Raw genomic sequence first — 21,960 nt, 5'->3', positions numbered from 1 at the left:
CTGTACAGAGAACACTCCGACAGTCACCGTACCAGAGGAGCTTACACTCTAATCCCCCCCCCCCCCCACAGTCGCACATCATCGCTATTGTTACTATTAGATATTTAGATAGCCTTGACATAAACTGCAATGCTGTACAGAGGACACTAAGCCTGTCACATCAGTCTCTGCACCAGAGGAGCTTACACTCTGACTCTCCACAGTCACACACATTATTATTATACATTTTAGATGTATAATAAATATATGTGTATGTATGCATGTATGTATGTATGTATGTATAAATAATAGAAATATATATATATATATATATATATATATATATATACTGCAGTGCTGTACAGAGAACACTCCAACAGTCACCGTACCAGAGGAGCTTACACTCTAATCCCACCCCCCCCCCCCCCACAGTCGCACATCGTTATTGTTACTATTAGATATTTAGATAGCCTTGACATTAACTGCAATGCTGTACAGAGAGCGTTGAGGCAGTCACATCAGTCTCTGCACCAGAGGAGCTTACACTCTAATCCCCCTCAACCGCCCCCCCCCCCCCAACACATACTACTATTTACTATTATTATACATCGCTCTGACATATACTACAGTGGTGTACAGAGAACACTGAGCTATATATACACACCAGAGGAGCTTACAATCGAATGGTCCCGCCTCCCCCCCACAATCACACACTATTATTATTATTATACATTTATATAGCTCTAACATGTAATGCAGTGCTGTACAGAGAACACTTATTAGTCTCTGCACCAGATGAGCTTGCATTCTAATCGCCAAGCATTCTCTGGTGGTGAATCAATCGCAAGGACCATTTAAGATTGGCCTGCGATGGATGTTTGGTGAATGTGGCATTCACTGCTTTACACATAAAATAACCGTAGGAGGATCTGCAGTTACAGCCTTGTGACGTGCTGTAATAGGATTGGTGTCCGGTGAGCGTGGGCCCTCCAGCCGTTGGTAGTCCCCCTTGGACAGATGTTTTGTCCTGGGTCCCTGACTCCCCTATTGTCTGGCCCCCTTTTCAATGGCTCATCCACCACTTTCTTCTTTTCCCTCACACTCTAGAATAGTCGGCTAATTGGGCACGGCAGCTGCTCTGGAAAACACGAGCAATCCGGCGGAACAATAGAGGCGACACAATGCCCCCGTTTAACCCTTGGCGGCCTCCCTGTAGCCTGCTCCCTGTGCATGTTGCTGAGCGGCCATCCCAGCTGCTGTACGGTTAATGCCGGCTGCCAGGCGGATGGTGGCTCCATCCCAGCTGTCCTTCCCTATTATTGTATAGCTGGAGATCCGCACTCTATAGAAAAGGGGATAATGTGCCCCGGTCACCAACCCCCGCCCTGTGGAAGTGTGCTGGGGGCCCATCTCCGGGTCTTTGTAGTGTCTGGCCCAGGATGACCCCCAACTTTTATTCCTTTCGTATTTTTAGCTTGAACCCCCTAATAAGTTCTCAGATATTAAACCCAAATTTTTACAATTTATTTCCCCTGTGATTTAAAAGTGGACCTGTCATTAACATGACACGCCTCTGTGAATACTTTCCCTGTATTCCAATGTACCCAATGGTGTGTCCCAATACACAGCACCTGTATCACTTTCCGGAGAGATCTGCCTTTTATCAGCTCTTCCAGAAGTGCTTTTGTGAGGTCAGACACTGATGTTGGACGAGAAGGCCGGGCTCTTATTCATCCCAAAGGTGTTCTATCGGGTGGAGGTTAGGACTCAGGGCAGCCCAGTCAAGTTCCTCTACCCCAAACTCGCTCATCCATGTCTTTTATGGACCTGGCTTTGTACACTGGTCCAAATCATTTGGTGGAGGAGGGAGTATGGTGTGGGGTTGTGTTTCTCCGGTTGGGTTTGGCCCCTTAGTTCCAGTGAAGGGAAATCTTAAATGTCAGCAAACCAAGACATTTGGACCATTTCATGCTTCCAACTTTGTGGAAAGACTGCAAGCCAGGCCTTCTCATCCAACATCAGTGCCTGACCTCACAAATGCGCTTCTGGAAGAATGGTCAAATATTCCTTAAGACACTCTTAAACCTTGTGGACCGCCTTCCCAGAAGAGTTGAAGCTGTTATAGCTGCAAAAGGTGGACCAACTCAATATTGAACCCTACGGACTAAGACTGGGATGTCCTTAAAGTTCCGTGTGTGTAAAGGCAGGCGTCCCAATACTTTTGACACTTTTGTGTGCATCTATATTTTAGTATACACTGCATATTCTCCAGTCTAGCGACTTTGCTTAGGCTGAGATAATGCCCTCAGTCTGCTGCAGGCAGAATCAAGCATTTCCTCAGTCTCCAACCCCTAGTTGTAACCTTGTAACGAGCCACAAGGTAAGAGGCTGCAACAGGGGAGGCTGCAACAGGAGTTGTCAGTCGTTTTTAACACCGCCAAGGAACTTTAGAAGAACCAGGATTTACATGTGTTGGCATCTCACTCCAGGAAGTGGATGGTGACCCTTGATGATGCTTGAACCAAGCTGGCGCTGTCCATCTGGAGATGTGTGACAGATATTGGAGAACACAGCCAAGAACTGCACAGGCACCTGAATTGACATAATTGTCATGGCATCTTGGCCAAGAAAGTAAATGGTGACCCTAAATGATCTCTTATGTGATGGAGAATGTAGCAGGAGGAGGTGGAGTACACACAGGTGGGTGGACAGGAGCAGGGTCAGGAGAGGATAGCAATGGTTGGAGTCACCAAGACCTTCAAGTAGCCGAGGCCACCTATGGTTTGAATATCGCTGTTGGGTGAACTGGTCCTTTAAGCCTATCCCAGGACTTATGGGAAGGCACACATCAATTCAAGGAACCTGCTGTTCCTAGAAGCACATAGACCAAGGGCAGCTGCTGTGAAACTACAAGTCCCATGAGGCACTGTAAGACTGACAGTCAGAGGCATGACTCCCAGGGGAAGAGGGATGATAGGAATTGTAGTTTCACCACAGCTGGAGCTATATGTTTGCCTACTCCTGACTAATGGAGTAGGCATGTTGAAGGAGTTGCTCCCTGCCAGGGCAGATAACAAAGCTTGGATGAAGATGACCACTATGGAACCTGCACCTTTTTAAATGCAAGGGGTCCATGGCAGCCTGTAAGCTCCGCTGTTGCTGCTTCCTGATGTCTGAGAGGGTGCAGGAGGAACTCCCTGCACAGAATCATGGGACTGGAACATGTTCTGCTCAGTAGCACTCTGAAAATCTTCCTGTATTTGGCTGCAACACAGTGTATCTAAACCCAAAAGTATTATTTTATCTGTTTTGAATGGAGTAGGCACAGGTTAAGCCCTGTCAGGTTTAGTCTTCGAGGGCGTGGGGAAGGATTCGAACCTCCTGCCAGGTTTAGGTTGATGTGGGGGAGAATAAGAGCCCCTGGACAGGTCCAGTCTTGGATTTAGTGGGGAAGGTTTAGAATCTCTGTCAGATATAGTGGGGAAGAGTTAGAATCTCTGGCAGGTTTTGTTTTGGATCATGGCCAGATCTAGCGGGGTGCTGGGGTGGGCTGCACCCACCCCCCATCCCTGGCGCTTTGCCAACCATCTCCCATCCCTGCACAGTACACAGCCTGCAAGGCCGCAAGGTCTCCTCCCCCCGCACACACTGTAGCTTAAATCCGATTCCCCTACAGCAGTGGTCCTCAACTCCGGTCCTCAGGGCCCACTAACAGGCCAGATTTTAAGTATTACCTTGGAGAGATGCAGACTAGAGTACTGCAATCACTGAGCAGCAAATGATATCACCTGGGATGTATATCAGTTATCTTGCAAACCTGGCCTGTTAGTGGGCCCTGAGGGCCAGGGTTGGGGACCACTGCCCTACAGGATATGTACAGGGGCTATTCGTCTGTAGGGCCGGGGACAGTGGGCAGAGCGCTTTCTCCCATTCCTGCACGGTACACTGTCTGAGCACAAGAAGCAAGATCTCCTCCTCCCCACACAGCACACACTGTAGCTGTAATCTGATTCCCCTACACACTGCTACAATCTGCAGTTATAGCTGGCTACTGCAACTGTGCTGCATTCTGACCAACCAGGCATTTTCACTAATCAGAACTGCAATATAGCAGCCAGCTACACACACTGCAGATCGTAGCTGTGTGTAGGGGAATCTGATTTCAGCTACAGTGTGTGCTGTGTGGGGAGGAGGAGATCTTGCTTCCTGTGTTTAGGCTGTGTTAGGGATGGGAGAAAGAGCTCTTCCCACTGTCCTTGGCCCTGCAAACTGCTGACAACCCCCTCCAACTCCCCCTATCCTCTGTCCCTGACCATTTTTACTGCACTCTCAAGCCCCCCTGACTCAGACAGGCTAGATCCAGGACTGTTTTGGTTGGCGCCAGAAAAGGGTTAGAAAACCTGTCAGGTTTTGATTGTGGTCCGTGACATACTCTCTTTGCCCTGGTGACCACTGTCATTGGAATTGCAAGTGAAGGGAGATTAGAAATTGTTAAAAATGTTCTAAAATCTATCAGAGGTCCTCCCTCCTTGTGCATTAGGGGGTGCAGTCAGAACGATGCATATTGCTGTTCCATACACAGTTTTGGCTAAACGTTCACGCCCTGATTTAATTCTGTGACGATGGCGATTATGGTTAAAAAAAAAAAACTCCAGAGTGGCTCTTCTTGAGCCTGTCACTGATGTTCCCAAGCGGACTCGGATCTATTTTATGTTTCTTGCGGCAAAAATCTCTATAGCGACTGCCTGTAAGAAACCGGTGGTAGACCTAGCTGCTCTGAAACGTAAGCTGATGTGGATCATGCTCAATGAAAAGCTGATCAGCATACTGAGACCGGTCTTCTAGGTTTGACCATGTTTGGGGTCCTTGGACCCCAGAAGCGTTTTAACCTCAGGCAACGTGGGGGGTTCTTTACTGTTAGGGCTACAAGATTGTGGAATTCTCTACCACAAGAGGTGGTTTCTGCGGGAAGTATGGCTACTTTCAAAAGACTCTTAAGCCTCGTACACACGTACCGATCGTCGGCCGACTGATCGGCCGTCTTTTTCCCGGGCTGTCCTGTCCGCTGAAAACTGCAAAAGACTGCACACGAATTTTGTCGGCCAACAACAGCCGACTGCAGAAGTGATGTCATGTGATGGTTAACTTTCCGTGTCTTTTTTCTTCTCTGAGCATGCCCAGTCTTGCTAATCTGCTGATTGTCGGCCGAATTCTGTACTGACTGGCGAACAATCGGCCGTTCTGGTGTTGGCCAACAAAAATTTTAATGCCTGCACGACAGATTCTGTTCGGCCTAAAATGCGCTGTCGGCTGTCGGAAGCATCATACTAACAAGCCTACAATCGGCCGACAATCGGTACGTGTGTACGGGGCATTAGACGTACATCTCAAGGATCAGAACATTCAGGGGTATGTGAGATGATTACGGCCACACACACCTACACAGGATGAACTGGATGGACTATTGTCTTTATACAACCTCAACTACTATGTAACTATGTAAATTCCTCCAACTTCTGGCTGATTGAAGTGTGCGGATGGGGGATGTGGGCTTCTTCTTTATTTTTTTTCTTCTTTATTTTTTTTTCCGCTCCTCTTCTTCCTCTCCTTCTCTTGTCTTCTTCTTCCTCTCCTCATTATCTTCCTTTTCTTCCTCTTCTCTCTCTTCCTCTTCATGCTCTCCATCTTCTTCTCTCTTCCTCTTCTTGCTCTTTCTATTCCTTGATTCTAACTAGCTATTTTTATAGCACTCTTATAAAGAGCATCTTGTGGACCCACGTTGGCTGGCTGGTGGGTTGTAGAGATGTCGAGACACTATTCCTTTGAGTCCCCAGTGTAGGACTTTTGCACGCTTTGACAGGGTACTTTTGTTGCTAAGTTGAGATTGTATTCTACTTTGCTTCTTGATGTCTTGGCGTAATACTTTGATCTTTTACATTTTGTGGGCCTTTTTCTTCTTTGGTATCAGTTTGCCTACAATTTTTGTGTATTTCTTGGGAAAACTCTTAATAAACATATTGAAACAGAAATGTTTCGTTGTCACCGTTGGAAGGTTTCCTCTCCCCTCCTGGCTTCGTGAATGTGAGCTGTGGGGCCTTGGGAGATGCAGAATGGAAGCTTGCATTTGCGGCTTCTCACAGAGGACTTCAGTGTTTCTTGCTTAACTGTGATTTTCATGGCTTGGCTTGTCCTTCTTCTCCTCAGCTTCTGTCCAGGTGGCCCCTCTATTTATACCGACGGACCGTCTGCGTCTCATCAAGTGTGATTTGAAAGGGTTTTCTCTTCATGTCCTTCGCTCCTCGTCCCAGGGCCGGTTGTCATAGCAGGAGCGGTGGCGATAATGCGGTGCAAATCCTTCTACCGCCGCGTGGAAGCGGTAGGCTCAGGGCTGCGAAGGCAGATAATAAAGTTGATGTACGGGTTGGCGGGGAAGGAATCTTTATTGTTTAAACAAATCGTATATCGCCTAGTGATTAGCGTAGTAGCGAGCGCCTCAAATCCTCCATGTCCCATACGCCGTGTTTTATCGCCCCAAGCTGAATGTAATGTATGTATACCAGGAATCCCAACCTGTCTGGGGGCCAAGAACCGAGGCAGGCCAACCAGGGAGGTGGGACATTAGAGTGTAAGCTCTTCTGCTGCAGAGACTGATGTGACTGGCTCAGTGTTCTCTGTACAGGACTGTGGTATATGTCAGAGCTATATAAATGTATAATAATGTGTGACTGGGGGGGTTCGAAACATTGGAGTGTAAGCTCCTCTGGTGCAGATACGGATGTGAATGACTCAGTGTTCTCTGTACAGCACTGTGGCATATGCCAGTGCTATATAAATGTACACTGCTCAAAAAAATTAAGGGAACACTTTTTTAATCAGAGTATAGCATCAAGTCAATTAAACTCCTGTGACATTGATCTGGTCAGTTAAGTAGCAGAGGGGGTTGTTAATCAGTTTCAGCTGCTTTGGTGTTAATGAAATTAACACATGCACTAGATGGGCAACAATGAGACCAGCTCCAAAACAAAAATGGTTTTACAGGTGGAGGGCACCGAGGTGTTTTTATTTTATTTTTTTATTATCCCCCACCTTCCCCTACTTCTCCAGCTTTTCTGACTGTTTTCTCACTAGTTTTGCATTTGGCTAGGGTCAGTGTCAGCATGAGGCGATACCTGTACCCTATTGAGGTTGCACAGGCAATCCAACTCCTCCAGGATGGCACATCGATACGTGCCATTGCCAGAAGGTTTGCTGTGTCTTCCAGCACAGTCTCAAGAACATGGAGGAGATTCCAGGAGACAGGCAGTTACACTAGGAGAGCTGGACAGGGCTGTAGAAGGTCGGATCCATCAGTAGGACCGGTATCTGTTCCTTTGTGCAAGGAGGTACAGGATGAGCACTGCCAGAGCCCTACACAATGACCTCCAGCAGGCCACTGGTGTGAATGTCTCTGATCAAACAATCAGAAACAGACTTCATAAGGGTGGCCTGAGGACCCAACGTCCTCTAGTGGGCCCTGTGCTCACTGCCCGTCACTGTGGAGCTTGATTGGCATTTGCCACTGAACACCAGGCTTGGCAGATCCACCACTGGTATCCTGTGCTTTTCACAGATGAGAGCAGGTTCACCCTGAGCACATGTGACAGATGTGAAAGGGTCTGGAGAAACCATGGAGAACGTTATGCTGCCTGTAAATGTGTTGAGCATGACCAGTTTGGTGGTGGGTCAGTGATGGTCTGGGGAAGCATATCCATAGGACACACAGACCTCTACAGGTTAGACAATTGCACCCTGACTGCCATTCGGTATCGGGATGAAATCCTTGGACCCATCGTCAGACCCTATGCTGGTGCAGTGGTCCTGAGTTCCTCCTGGTGCATGACAATGCCCGGCCTCGTGGTGAGAGTATGCAGCCAGTTCCTGGAGGATGAAGGAATGGATACCATTGAATGGCCCCCACATTCACCTGACCTAAATCCAATAGAACACATCTGGGACATTATGTTTTGGTCCATTCGCCGCTGCCAGGTTGCACCTCAGTCTGTTCAGGAGATCAGTGATGCCCCTGGTCCAGATCTGGGAGGAAATACCCCAGGGCACCATCCGTTGTCTCATTAGGAGCATGTCCCGAATATGTCAGTCATGCATACAAGCACGTGGGGGCCATACAAACTACTGAGTACCATTCTGAGTTGCTGCAATGAAATTTCAGCAAAATGGACTAGTCTGCTGCATCATTTTTTCACTTTGATTTTCGGGGTGTCTTTGAATTCAGCCCTCTGTAGGGTGATAATTTTTAATTTCCATCAAACAATGTGGCATCCTTTCCTTCCTAACGCATTACCCAGCCCATACCAGTATAGATCCTAACACATTGCCCAGCCCATACCAGTATAGATCCTCACACATTACCCAGTCCATACCAGTATAGATCCTCACACATTACCCAGTCCATACCAGTATAGATCCTCACACATTACCCAGTCCATACCAGCAGTGGCGGCCCGTGCATAGGGGGCGCCAGGGCGCCGCCCCCCCTAAAAAAAAAAAAAAAAACAAGTTCGAAAAAAAAAAAAAAAAAATCGGTTCGCCGGCCGGCCAATGTGGTGGCTAAAGGGGGGGTGGGGTTTATGACCCAGAAGAGGCGCCGATTGGCTGCCTTCTGGGGGCGTAACCTGGGCGCAGGAAAGAGCGCTTGGCCACCCCCACCATCGTGATATCCTGGCTGTGATTGGTCCAGTCTCCAGCCTGGACCAATCATCATCCAGGATATCGCTGACGTCGCAATGGGGGCGGTGCTGGTGCGTGCGTCAGTCACTCACCGTCACCGCCGCTCAGAGAAGAGTAGAGGCCGCCCGCCGGTTCCCGCCGCCGAGACGAGGGAGAAGGACCCGCCGCAGAAGAAGAGGAAGAAGCTGAGCCGCGCCGCCGCCAGGTAAGTTTGAAGGGAGCACGCACGCTGGTCTCTGCATTGATTGGGGTACAATGCTGTGGGCACTGCAATCATTGGGGTACAATGCTGGCACTCTGCAATCATTGGGGTACAATGCTGGCACTCTGCAATAATTGGGGTACAATGCTGGCACTCTGCAATAATTGGGGGACAAAGCTGTGGCGCTCTGCAATCATTGGGGGACAATGCTGGCACTCTGCAATAATTGGGGGACAAAGCTGTGGCGCTCTGCAATAATTGGGGGACAATGCTGGCACTCTGCAATAATTGGGGGACAATGCTGTGGCGCTCTGCAATCATTGGGGGACAATGCTGTGGCGCTCTGCAATCATTGGGGGACAATGCTGTGGCGCTCTGCAACCATTGGGGGACAATGCTGTGGCGCTCTGCAATCATTGGGGGACAATGCCGTGGCGCACTCTGCAATCATTGGGGGACAATGCTGTGGCGCACTCTGCAATCATTGGGGACAATGCTGTGGCGCTCTGCAGTGATTGGGGACAATGCTGTGGCGCTCTGCAGTGATTGGGGACAATGCTGTGGCGCTCTACAGTGATTGGGGACAATGCTGTGGCGCTCTGCAGTGATTGGGGACAATGCTGTGGCGCTCTGCAGTGATTGGGGACAATGCTGTGGTGCTCTGCAGTGATTGGGGACAATGCTGTGGCGCTCTGCATTGAAAGGGGCTCGCACGCTTAACTCTGCATTGATGGGGGCACGGAACAGTTGCATTGAAGGGGGCACGCACGCTGAACTCTGCATTGTCGGGGCACAGAACAGTGTTTATTGCATTGAAGGGGGCACAGCACAGTGTTTATTGCATTAAAGGGGGCACAGCACAGTGTTTATTGCATTAAAGGGGGCACAGCACAGTGTTTATTGCATTAAAGGGGGCACAGCACAGTGTTTATTGCATTGAAGGGGGCACAGCACAGTTGCATTGAAGGGGGCATGCACGCTGAACTCTGCATTGTGGGGGCACAGCACAGTGTTCATTGCATTGAAGGGGGCACAGCACAGTTGCATTGAAGGGGGCATGCACGCTAACTCTGCATTGTGGGGGCACAGCACAGTGTTCATTGCATTGAAGGGTGCACAGCACAGTTGCATTGAAGGGGGCATGCACGCTAACTCTGCATTGTGGGGGCACAGCACAGTGTTCATTGCATTGAAGGGGGCACAGCACAGTGTTTATTGCATTGAAGGGGGCACAGCACAGTGTTTATTGCATTGAAGGTGGCACAGCACATTGTTCATTGCATTGAAGGGGGCACAGCACAGTTGCATTGAAGGGGGCATGCACGCTGAACTCTGCATTGTGGGGGCACAGCACAGTGTTTATTGCATTGAAGGGGGCATAGCACAGTGTTCATTGCATTGAAGGGGGCACAGCACAATGTTCATTGCATTGAAGGGGGCACGCACGCTGGTCTCTGCATTGAAAGGGGGCATGTACACTGGTCTCTGCATTGAAAGGGGGCATGTACACTGGTCTCTGCATTGAAAGGGGGCATGTACGCTGGTCACTGCATTGAAAGGGGGCATATACCATCTCCTGTACCATCACCTGTGCCATGCCTGTACCATCACCTATGCCATGCCTATACCATCACCTGTGCCATGCCTGTACCATGACTTCAAAGTCACGCAATTTTTTACTGCGTTTTTTGACGCGAAGCAATACCTATTACATTTTTCTTTTTGCGCCCCCCCCCCCCCCCAAAAATTTTGAGCACCAGCCGCCACTGCATACCAGTATAGATCCTCACACATTACCCAGTCCATACCAGTATAGATCCTCACACATTACCCAGTCCATACCAGTATAGATCCTAACCCATTACCCAGTCCATACCAGTATAGATCCTAACACATTACCCAGTCCATACCAGTATAGATTCTCACACATTACCCAGTCCATACCAGTATAGATCCTAACCCATTACCCAGTCCATACCAGTATAGATCCTAACCCATTACCCAGTCCATACCAGTATAGATCCTAACACATTACCCAGTCCATACCAGTATAGATTCTCACACATTAACCAGTCCATACCAGTATAGATCCTAACACATTACCCAGTCCATACCAGTATGGATCCTAACACATTACCCAGTCCATACCAGTATAGATCCTAACACATTACCCAGTCCATACCAGTATAGATTCTCACACATTACCCAGTCCATCCCAGTATAGATCCTTACACATTACCCAGTCCATCCCAGTATAGATCCTTACACATTACCCAGTCCATACCAGTATAGATTCTCACACATTACCCAGTCCATACCAGTATAGATTCTCACACATTACCCAGCCCATACCAGTATAGATATCTAGCATGATTTTTCCTCACTGAGATCTTTTCATTTTTTTTTTTTTTTTTTTTTTTTTTTGAGCAGTGTATACTAAGTGTGTGAATGTAGGGGGACATTAGAGTGTAAGCTCTTCTGGTGAAGATACTGATGTGACTGGCTCAGTGTTCTTTGTACAGCACTGTGGTATATGTCAGAGACGTTATGACTATATTAATAATCACTTCCTATGCTCGGTGTTGGCCCTGTGTAATGGGACGGGGTGTCATTTGTGTGGTGCAGCTGAGGAAGTCCTCTCAGGCACACTTTTTTTTTTTTTTTGTCTTTTTCATCTGAGATGTATCAGGGCTCTTCCCAAAAGGGTGCTTCTTGCACCGACCATATCTTCCCCCCCACCCTCTTCCCCCGGCTTCCTGTGTCATCTTCTCAGGGGCCCCTTACAATTTTATGCTCATCTGAAGATGTCTTATTCCTTTCTGCCTCTGTCTTGTGTTTATATGACCGTGGCAGTTCATGGCTCTCGGTAAGAAAGTACATAACCCATTTTAATAACTTTTCATTTTCCAGCTGCTGTTTTAGCAGCAGTTAATTTATGTTGGCTCCCGAATACACCACAAAGCTGCAGTGTGAGAGTAATAAAAGGCATGCATTCCATCTTGTACATAAAACCAGCAGCACCCACATTCAGAAGAAAACCCTGTTTCTGATGCCTTGGTTAGTTGTCTCTTTTGCTGCATTGCTGTAAAAATCTTTGAAATTTAGTAGCGTGCTTTATGCCTGTAATGAGGTTTAAATTGACTGCGTATCTGACTACTGTCATATTTTAAGATTATTGCAGCCTGGGACATTTAAGCAACTGTTTCAGGCGTGCTTTTGTCAGAATTTGTAGTTCCTCGGGGGAGGGAGTAAGTGCATGTGACAGCCAATCAGAGTCCATCTAGTATAGTAGTGCAGGCTTGGAAATCCAAGTTGTTTGCTTGCCTTACCATGTCCTTCTGGGAGGGTCTAGCTCAGGGATATGCAAACTGTGGCCCTCCAGGTGTTGCAGAACTACAAGTCCCATGAGGCATAGCAAGACTCTGACAGCCACAAGCATTACACCCAGAGGCAGAGGCATGACGAGAGTTGTAGATTTGCAACAGCTGGAGGGCCACAGTTTGCATATCCCTGGTACTAGCTCATGGGTGCTCAACCTGTGGCCTTCCAGCTGGTGCGGAACTACAAGTCCCATGAAGCATTGCAGGGCTGACGGTTACAAGCATGACTCGCAGAGGTATGATGGGATTTTTAGTTCTGCGACAGCTGGAGGGCCACAGGTTTGAGCACCCATGGTCTAGCTTCATTATCACAGCTGCAGCTAATTCTGTGTTGGAGGAATGTTGCTGTGTTGTATCAGAGGACGTAAACTTCTTGCTGCAGGGGATGCTTGTCATTTGTATCCCAGTGCAGGGTTCTGGGAAAAGCAGTGAACCAAACACACAGGCCGAAAATAATAAAATCGCTGGGGGTGTTCAGTACATATACAGTAAGACTCCTCCCCCATGGTCATGGCAGCAACTGCTTTTTCCTTCACAGCGCTCCTCAGGGGTTGGGTCAAAAAAAATGGCTAAACAGACAAACTCTGCTCAATTTTGCTAATTTTATACACCCTGAAAGGGTAACGGTTTAGCAATTTTAAGTAATAAAATGCACTTTTTAGAAAATAATTGGAGATGAAAAAAGTGTCCAGTTGCCATGCCGCCTGAGTGTTTGAATAATTATAAATATACCCTCTTATGGTAATGAGGTGCGCTGTATGGAATATAAAGGAAAATCACAGAGAATGTGACTGATTTCCAGCTATAAACATGTCCTCCACACTCAACGCCTGGTATAAATATTCCACTTTTGTTATAAATATGAAGACCTGAAAAGTTAACATTTTTGTTAACTCCCCGCTGATGGAGGTCGGCGGTGTACCGCTGAGTTTCCTTGGTTACGGGCTTGCCCTCCCTTTTTTTTTATATATATATATATATATATATATATATATATATATATATATATATATATATATATATATACACATATATATAAAAAACCAGAGACCCAGTAGAGCTGCATGGCCTCTATAAGGTCCATATTTCCAGCAGAGGTGGTGGGCAAACATTTCCGGCTGCTTGATCCTCCCGTAGGAGAGTCCTGTGACTTAAAAGAGGACTCTGCAGTTTCCAGTAATGGGACTGGGATGGACAGAGAAGGCAGAGGGAGGTGGTGATGGCTTTGTCTCAACAGTTTTAGCATCTGCTGACTTGGGGGGGGGGGGGGGGGGCAGCATTTGCCCTGCAATCTGTCCTATAATGGGCACTCACTTTGTTTTGTGTTCCACAGGGTCATTTGCTCTGCCTGTCTCCGAAGGGATATTTGCCTCTTTCCCGTGTCATTGGGGGCATTTGGCGTCGCTCTTTCCCGTGTCATTGGAGGCATTTGGTGCCGCTCTTTCCCGCGTCATTGGGGGCATTTGGCGCCGCTCTTTCCCGCGTCATTGGGGGCATTTGGTGCCGCTCTTTCCCGCGTCATTGGGGGCATTTGGCGCCGCTCTTTCCCGCGTCATTGGGGGCATTTGGCGCCGCTCTTTCCCGTGTCATTGGGGGCATTTGGCGCCGCTCTTTCCCGTGTCATTGGGGGCATTTGGTGCCGCTCTTTCCCGCGTCATTGGGGGCATTTGGCGCCGCGCTTTCCCGTGTCATTGGGGGCATTTGGTGCCGCTCTTTCCTGCGTCATTGGGGGCATTTGGCGCCGCTCTTTCCCGCGTCATTGGGGGCATTTGGCGCCGCTCTTTCCCGTGTCACAGTCCCTGTCCCTCTCCATCCTGTGCCATTGGGGCCAATTTTCATAGGTCACCATCCTGAGAAGTGGGGCATTTTTGCTTCCTCCTCCCTCCTTCTCCTTTCTCCTCCCTCCTCCCTCTTTCCTCATCCCTCCTTCTCCTTCTCCTCCGTATCTGTTAGCCCCTGTGTATGTCTCCCCCCCCCCCCCCCCCCCATATGTAATTTTAATACTTTTAGTATGGATGTATATAGCTGTTCTTCGAAAAACCCCCCCCCCCCCGCCTTCCAACATGTGTTCTCTGGAATTGTCCCCGGAAGCTTTTTTTTTTTTTTTTTAAACTAGACAGTCACCAGTAGGGCATAGCAGCTCGGCAGTTAGCACTGTTGCTTGCAGCACTGTCACTGTAGGTTCACCCGGCACCATCTTTGTGTAGGAACCTTTTTTTGGGAACACAAAATTTTATACCAAATTTTACAGTTTTGAACCTTACAGTGTAAGCTCCATTGCATCCCAATCTACAGTATAAACTGTATGGAAAGCCACAAGTCTTTTATTCCTAAAAATGTTCCAGCAAAATATTTGCCTACGTTTTGATAAAATTTCATCAGTAAATCGAAGAATCTAATAAAATTCCCTTACGAGTCTAATAAACCCTCCACATGAGTCAGATAGGTTTGGGAGGAACGAATGACTAATAACGGATCTTTACCACTTTGTGGATTCTTCTCATCTTTTATAACACGTCGTGGCTCCATAATCCGTATCTCCTGATTTTATCATAAAACCGTTCTCCTCGCTATCGGGAAGATTTTACTGTTGCCCCTCGGTGGGGGGGGGGGGGGGGGGGATACAAACTTTTCCTAATGTGGTAATAGCTTCTCCTCCTCGCCATGTACCCAGCATGGGAAAAGGCAGCGGATAATCTTAAGTATGTTGGGTTTAACTAGTAAAATCTGCTTCTCGGGGAATTTAGCTGCAGATAGTTGTACATGTGGGTGGGGATGCTGAAGTTCTCATGTGAACACAGCCTGTGTAAGGCAGCTCAATTACTGGCAGAGCTTGCTGGGACATGTAGTTCATTAGCAGCTGATCAGCCAACCCCTTTTTTTTGTTTTGTGTGGAGAAGAAAATGGTTAGGGGGTTTTATTTTTTTTTTTTTTTTTTGGGTCTGTGCTGTGGAAAATTTACCCTTTCTCCATTCCACCTCCCGAAGAGGTAGGACCCTTTCCTGACCCCCAGGGTGCAAGACTGCGGAGAGAGGCAAGGCACCCTCATGGTCCATCTGGCCAAAAGGCCTTCAGGGTAGGCCCAAAAAACCAACACCCTCCATCCAAGTTAAAAAGACAAACACGTGGAGAAAACCTGTCTAAAGCCTAGTACACACGCAACGATTATCGGCCGACCGATCGTCCGTCTTTTGTCCAGAGTGGTGTTTTGTTGGTTGGAAACTGCACACGAATTTTCTCGCCCGACAAAATTCTACTTCAGAAGTGATGTCATGTGTTGGTTTGCTTTCTTTGTGTTCTTTCTTCTTGGAGCATGCCCAGTCTCGCTCATTAGATTTTTTCCCTGTCAATCTGTACTGACTGCACGAAAATCGGCCGTGTTTTGACGGCGGACAAAAATTTTTATAGCCTGCACACCAGATTTTTTCCGGCCGAAAAGTCGGAGTCGGTTGTCGGAAGCATCATACTAACAAGCCGAAAATCGGCAGATCAGTCGTCGGACGAAAATTCCCTGCCGATTTTTGACGCGTGTGTACGAGGCTTCGGTGAAGGTAAAGACATGAAAATGTTTCAGAATTGGCCTAAAGACTCCAGCTAATCACAAAAGTATTCTGCCTAATTTAATAAGAGATCCCTTCTGCCCATCCTCCAATTGGCAGACTAGAGCCATGACCTTGGGGGTTTCTTTTTTAAACTCTTTAATAAAGGAGATAAAGCTTTTGGTATAATAAACCAAGCACTCAACATGAGCGCAAAAAAAATATAATGCGGTATAACATATTACAATAAATTTCAAAACATAATAAGGTCAGTAAGCATGCTAAATAACAAAAAGAGTCGACCTTATGAGTATCAGGGAGTGTCAAAACCAACATCCAACACCAAACTATCTGGTTCAAAACCCTCCAGGATAAGGTAATCAGTACTCTCAACAATATCCTTAAGCATTAGATACAGTGGGTGCAGAACCCCCCCCCCCCCCCCCCCCGTGCCCCAGACCTTATCAAATTTAGCCGGGTACCCTCTATGTTCAAACACAAGCTTTTCATACGGCAACACCTGATTTACCAACTGCAACCATATATGCACCGAGGGAGGATTGGGCTGAATCCACTTAAGAGCAAATACCTTGCGGGCCAAGAATAATGTCTCCATTAGCATAATTCTAGTATGCCTCGGTCACTGCTCCTCATCCAATACCCCCAGCAAACAGATCAGTGGGGTGCATGGGAGAGACAGGACCGCAGACAATACTCCGGTCATCCGTGTCCAATATCAAGCTATGACCGGACACAGCCACATAACATGGGCAAAGTCCGCACGCAGACAAGTACATCTAGTACAGGTAGGGGCTGGCAAGCGGTGCATTGCGTGCAGCCTAACCGGTGTTAAATAGGATTGGTGCAATATGTATAAATAAATGTTGACTGCCGGAGATACTGAGAGATGAGAGGAGCATGCCTCCTCCCAGTCGTCAGACAAATCAGGGATAAGCTGCTGCCATTAAGTACTGTCAGTAGTAGTGTCAAAGGGAATCTGTTAATTGTGACGGATATTAAATGTAAATTGTAGAGATAAGCCCCCTGGGCCCTTGAGACCACATAACCTCTATCAGCGGGTAGTCAGAAAGACCAACGTCATTGGTCCCAAACTGGGGGTGGAGTACATGGCGAAGTTGGAGGTATCTATAGAAGGCAGTACGGAGAAGATCACATTTACCCTGCAGTGTTTGAAAATAACTGAAGACATTCCCCTCATATACATCCCCCAAGGTAATAACTCCCTTATTCTCCCAGAACCGAAAATCCATAAATTGACGACAGGGGAACATTGGGTTATGCCAAAGAGGAAGAGCTGAGTCAATGTCCCCAAGTCCTCATCTTCTTGGCCTCCCGCCACACTGCTCTGGCCATGGTCAGCATCGGAATGAGTCGCCCAACCATGAGTCCTGGCCGGAGCCTCTAGAGCCACCAGCAAAGTCCCTTAGCTTGAGCACCTGTGCAAGGTATGACTCCACTACAGTTGGAGAGGTCGGAACCAACCAGTCAGTCAAGTGGCGCAATTGTCCTGCTAGCTAGATAATAATAGTACAAATTGGTTTTTATACAATATTTGTGTAATTGACCCACTAGCTGCCCATGTATTGTTGGGATTGGCCCACCTGTTGCCCATGTATTTGTGCATTGATCCATTGGCTGCCTGTGTATTGTTGGGATTTGCCTACTCGTAGCCCATTTATTTGTGCAAATGGCTTATTGGCTGCCCATGTATTGTTGGGATTGGCCTACCTGTTGCCCATGTATTTGTGCATTGACCCATTGGCTGCCTGTGTATTGTTGGGATTAGCCCTTTTGTTGCCCATCTATTGGTGTGCTTGTTGCCCATGTAATTTCCCATTTGTGCAATTAGCCCATTACATGCCCGTGTATTGTTGGGATTGGCCCTTTTTTGTTGCCTTTGGCCCCATACCGTATGTATTTCTGTGATTGACCCATTGGCTGCTCATGTATTGTTGGGATTGGCCCATATATTTGAGCAGTTGAACCATTGTATTGTTGCTTTTGGCCCAATAATTAAAGACATTGTTGCCGTTGGCTGCTCATGGAGTGATCCCCCCCCTTTCCATTCTACCAGATCTATGGGGTAGTCAGCATGAAGTTTAGAAATTGAGACCAATTTTCTGTCCTAGGTTTTTCTAATAGGTCAGGTTTGTCCTCTTATCTCCTGTGTCCAATGTCACAAGGAGCACGACCCATGATCAGCGTTTTGTTCTGCAAACATTTATTTAAAGGATGGGCTAAAAAAATAAAAAAAAATTAAATACAATGTAGATACATTGTTCCCTCAGCTGATCAATCAGGGCCAACCCAGGGAGGTGCTGTTTTCTTTTCCGCGTGTTCTGTATGTTACCATAGTGGCTTGACCGCGAGCCCTGTTCAGTACCATATTCCCCGTGTCTGTTTTTTTTTTTTTTTTTTTTGTGTGTTTGTTTTTTTTTTTTTTTTTTTTTTCAAATGCGACCTTGATAAGAGGGAGGATTTTTTTTTTAAATGTAAGTTATTTATTATAATATATACATTATAATGTGTTTATTTTTTTGTTTTTTTATATTTTTTACATTTCTGCTTATTCAGGCTCCTAAAATAATCCTTAGTTTGGCACTTCCCTGCCATGGGAGACGTGCCAATGCTGCAGCGGGTTTACACACCCCTGTCTGTAGGCTTCTACGATGGGCAGTGCCATTGACACCATGGATACTTCAAGAGTCCGTGTGACCATAAAGGAATGGATTAAGACTACTTTGTATTAAATAAAAGAAAAGGGGGGGGGGGGGGAATATACATATATTGTGTATAAAATAAATAAAAGGGTGAGAAAAGGAAGAGAATTATTTATTATTTTAATATATTTATTAATATGTATGTGTGTGGGTGTATGTATATATGTGTGAGTGTATATATCTATATACACACACACGCTATAAAAAAATATATATTTTTTTTATATATATTTTATTACATTATATATATATATATATATATATATATAATATAATATAATTTTTCTTTTTTTTTTTTGGGAGGGTAACCTTCCGGGATGGGAAAAAAAAATATTATTTATATATATATATATATATATATATATATATATATATATATATATATATATATATATAATATATTTTTTTTTTTTTTTTTCCCATCCCGGAAGGTTACCCTTCCAAAAAAAAAAAAAAATTATACACACACACACACACACACACACACACACACACACACACACACACACACACACACACACACACACATAAATAATATATATTTATTTATATTATGTGTGTATGTATAATTTTTTTTTTTTTTTTTTTTTTGGGAACGGTAACCCCTTTATATATGCCATGCATTCTTTTGTTATGGCATTTGAACCAGGGTGGGGTAGTCTCTCACAACTTGAGGACCCAACAGATTGTTGGCCTGAATATCTCAGAGCTTAGACAACAGCCTTTTTATTTTAGCAAGCTCGGATCGGAGAGAAGGTGACAGATGTGGGGAGGAGCACTGACCATGGATTAGGACACCCAGAGAGACACAACCTGTGTTGGCTTTCTTTTGTGACGGAGATAACCAGGGAGGTTATGGGGAGGTGAGCCAAAAAGCAGCAGACAAACACTCCCAGCAGGGATACCGTGATATTGGCCATAGTTTCGGGATGAATCGTAGCCTCAGCCAAATTGCTCTACAGTCTAGTGTACACACTGGCTGGGTCAGTCCACCCAACACCTGATCTTTTACTCCTCAGTGAATGCTGGAGCGTTGAACCCCCATGGAAGTCTATTCTCTACCTTTTGTCGGCTCTGTTGGTGGGGCGATCTCTGCGCTGAGTTCCTGGGTCTGCACACATTATGTACTGTTTACTATGCTTCAGTTTGTGAATGAACAGGAAGCCACAGCACAGAGCACTTCCCATTCATACCCTGTCCATTCACCGTTCACTGAGGCTGCAGAAAAAGGGGACTGTGGAATCCCTGTCCTCAATCCCTCTCTCTGTTTCAAAGTGAGACATCAGGGGTCTGTATATATGTATGTCTTGTGTGTGTATTTGTTTATGTGTGTATGTATATATGCGTGTGTAATATTAATAAATATATATATATATATTTAACCAAAGCCCCCCCCCCCAACCTTGGGGGGGGGGGGGCAATCTTTCATGTTGTTCAGGTAGCCTCTCCAAGGTTTCCTTTCCTCTGGGTTATTGTATAACGAGCCACTTTTTTTTTTTTTTTTTTTTTTTTTTTTTTATTTTACATTTTGTTATTTTTCTTTCATTTTGAATAGTGTTGAACCCCTGTTAGGTTTTTAGTTGTTGGTGACCCTGGCTGGGGTATGCACCCTCTTTTTTTGCCTGTGTAACTGGAATAGAGGGGTGATCTTCTCATGGGGACACTTGTATAATATGAGGATTTCCCTTTACTTTGTAGAGCTCTCTTACTTTCCTGTTCTGTCTGCAGGCAGGAAGTGAAGGAAAGTCTCTCCCCAGTTAGATAGCATAAATATTACTTGATTTACCCAAAACTAAAAACAGTTTTTGGATTTTATATATCATTTATTTTAAGTATTAGAGCCGGTTCACACTACCGCGACCAGAAGGTCGCCCCATGAAGGAGCGACTTTTTAACGTGACTTGGGTAGAGACTTGGGTAGAGACTTGGGTAGAGACTTGGGTAGAGACTTGGGTAGAGACTTGGGTAGAGACTTGAATGATAGGCAATTTTGTCTGTGGGGAATGCCTGGCTAATCTTTTTCTTCTTCCTGGAAAGTCTGATCACATTCGCTTAAAAATAGATAAGGATCCGACTTCGAGGCGACTCCCATTGAAGTCTATGTGCACAAGTCGGATAGAGGTCGCCTTGAAGTAGTACAGGAACCTTTTCGACTTCAGTAGTGCATATTAAGACGGCTCTCATTCATTTACATTGAATTTGTGATGACAAAAGACTTGGGGCGACTTGAGGGCACACAAGTCGTGTCCCAAGTCGGAGTAGTGTGAACCGGCTCTTAGAGAGGTTATTATTATTTCTGTATTTTTGTTTTTTATTTAAATTTTTGTTTTTTTGTAATGTATTTTTGCCAATTCCTTACTTTTAAAAAAAAAAATGTGTTTTTGTATTTTATTTTAGCTTATTTTTTTTATTTATTTTTTTCCCCAGGCTGACACCGCAGTACATCTATCCGCCTGCCCTCATCCAGCCCAACGTGGTTATCCCAACGCCAATCCAGTCCCTGCCTTCTCCATACATTGAGTACAATGCTGCTACGCAAGGCTACACGCATTACACCACCGCTGCCTATGAACAGTATCCCTACGCAGCATCGCCTGCTGCCGGTTACGTCGGCTACGGCTACACCACTGTCCAGCAACCCATGTCCGCCACAGCCACCGGAGCGCCTCCTACTGCGTACATCCAGTACCAACCCACACAACTTCAACCGGACCGGATGCAGTGAAATCGGAACACTAATGTTCAGTAACCTTTTTTGGGTTTTTTTTTTTTTTTTTTATCCGAGGAAAAAGTTTGCTTCAGCGCAGCAAAACAAAAAAGTAAAAAATAAAAAAAATAAAAATTATATTAACACACAAAATGCAGAAGATTTACAAGCTGTGCCCTAAAATTTCAGTTGTATTAGGAGTAAAGTTGGAGGTTTTTTTTTTTTTTTTTTTTTTTTTTTTGCAAAAGCTTATTGGGCATCCTGAGAAGAGTTGGTGTTCTTGCTGGAAAAAGGGATATAGAAGATGACATTGATTGGGATTTTTTTTTTTTTTTTTAGTTTTTGCCCATCCTGTCTTTCTCAGCAATTTAGAAGAACACATTTCAAATGAAGATCACGTAATAAATGGAAAAAAAAAAAAAAAGTTTCTTCTATGGACTATGTCTAAAACCTAAACACTCAGCGATGCCTTATAGAAGTAACTGTTTTTGAATATTTATTGCATATTTTTTTTTTTTTATGTTCACCTGGGCTGTGAATTGCTATATGAAGGGTGGACAACCTAGTCGCCTTGTTAAATTTTTTTTTCTTTTTTTTGCTAAATTATTATTTTTTTATTTTTTATTTTTTTTTTTTTTACAATACTTGCTGGCTATTTTCAATATGCAAATGGAGGAGTTTTTGG

At 45.7% G+C, this 21,960-nt stretch overlaps 1 protein-coding gene across 1 annotated transcript in view; it reads left to right on the top strand.

The window, feature by feature from the left end:
* RBM38 (RNA binding motif protein 38) overlaps nt 1-21,392 on the top strand; it is a 34,135-nt gene extending 12,743 nt beyond the window's left edge. Inside the window, exon 4 of the mRNA XM_082271353.1 lies at nt 20,996-21,392. Coding sequence (XP_082127479.1) covers nt 20,996-21,293 — 298 coding nt within the window. The 3' untranslated portion in view covers nt 21,294-21,392. The remainder of the gene's footprint in view (nt 1-20,995) is intronic.
* The last annotated feature ends 568 nt before the right edge of the window (nt 21,393-21,960 follow it).

The sequence above is a fragment of the Pelophylax lessonae genome (assembly GCF_965119305.1).
Source record: "Pelophylax lessonae genome assembly, chromosome: 11".
In the NCBI taxonomy this organism is placed as follows: Eukaryota; Metazoa; Chordata; class Amphibia; order Anura; family Ranidae; genus Pelophylax; species Pelophylax lessonae.
This window is presented reverse-complemented; position numbering and strand designations above follow the sequence as displayed.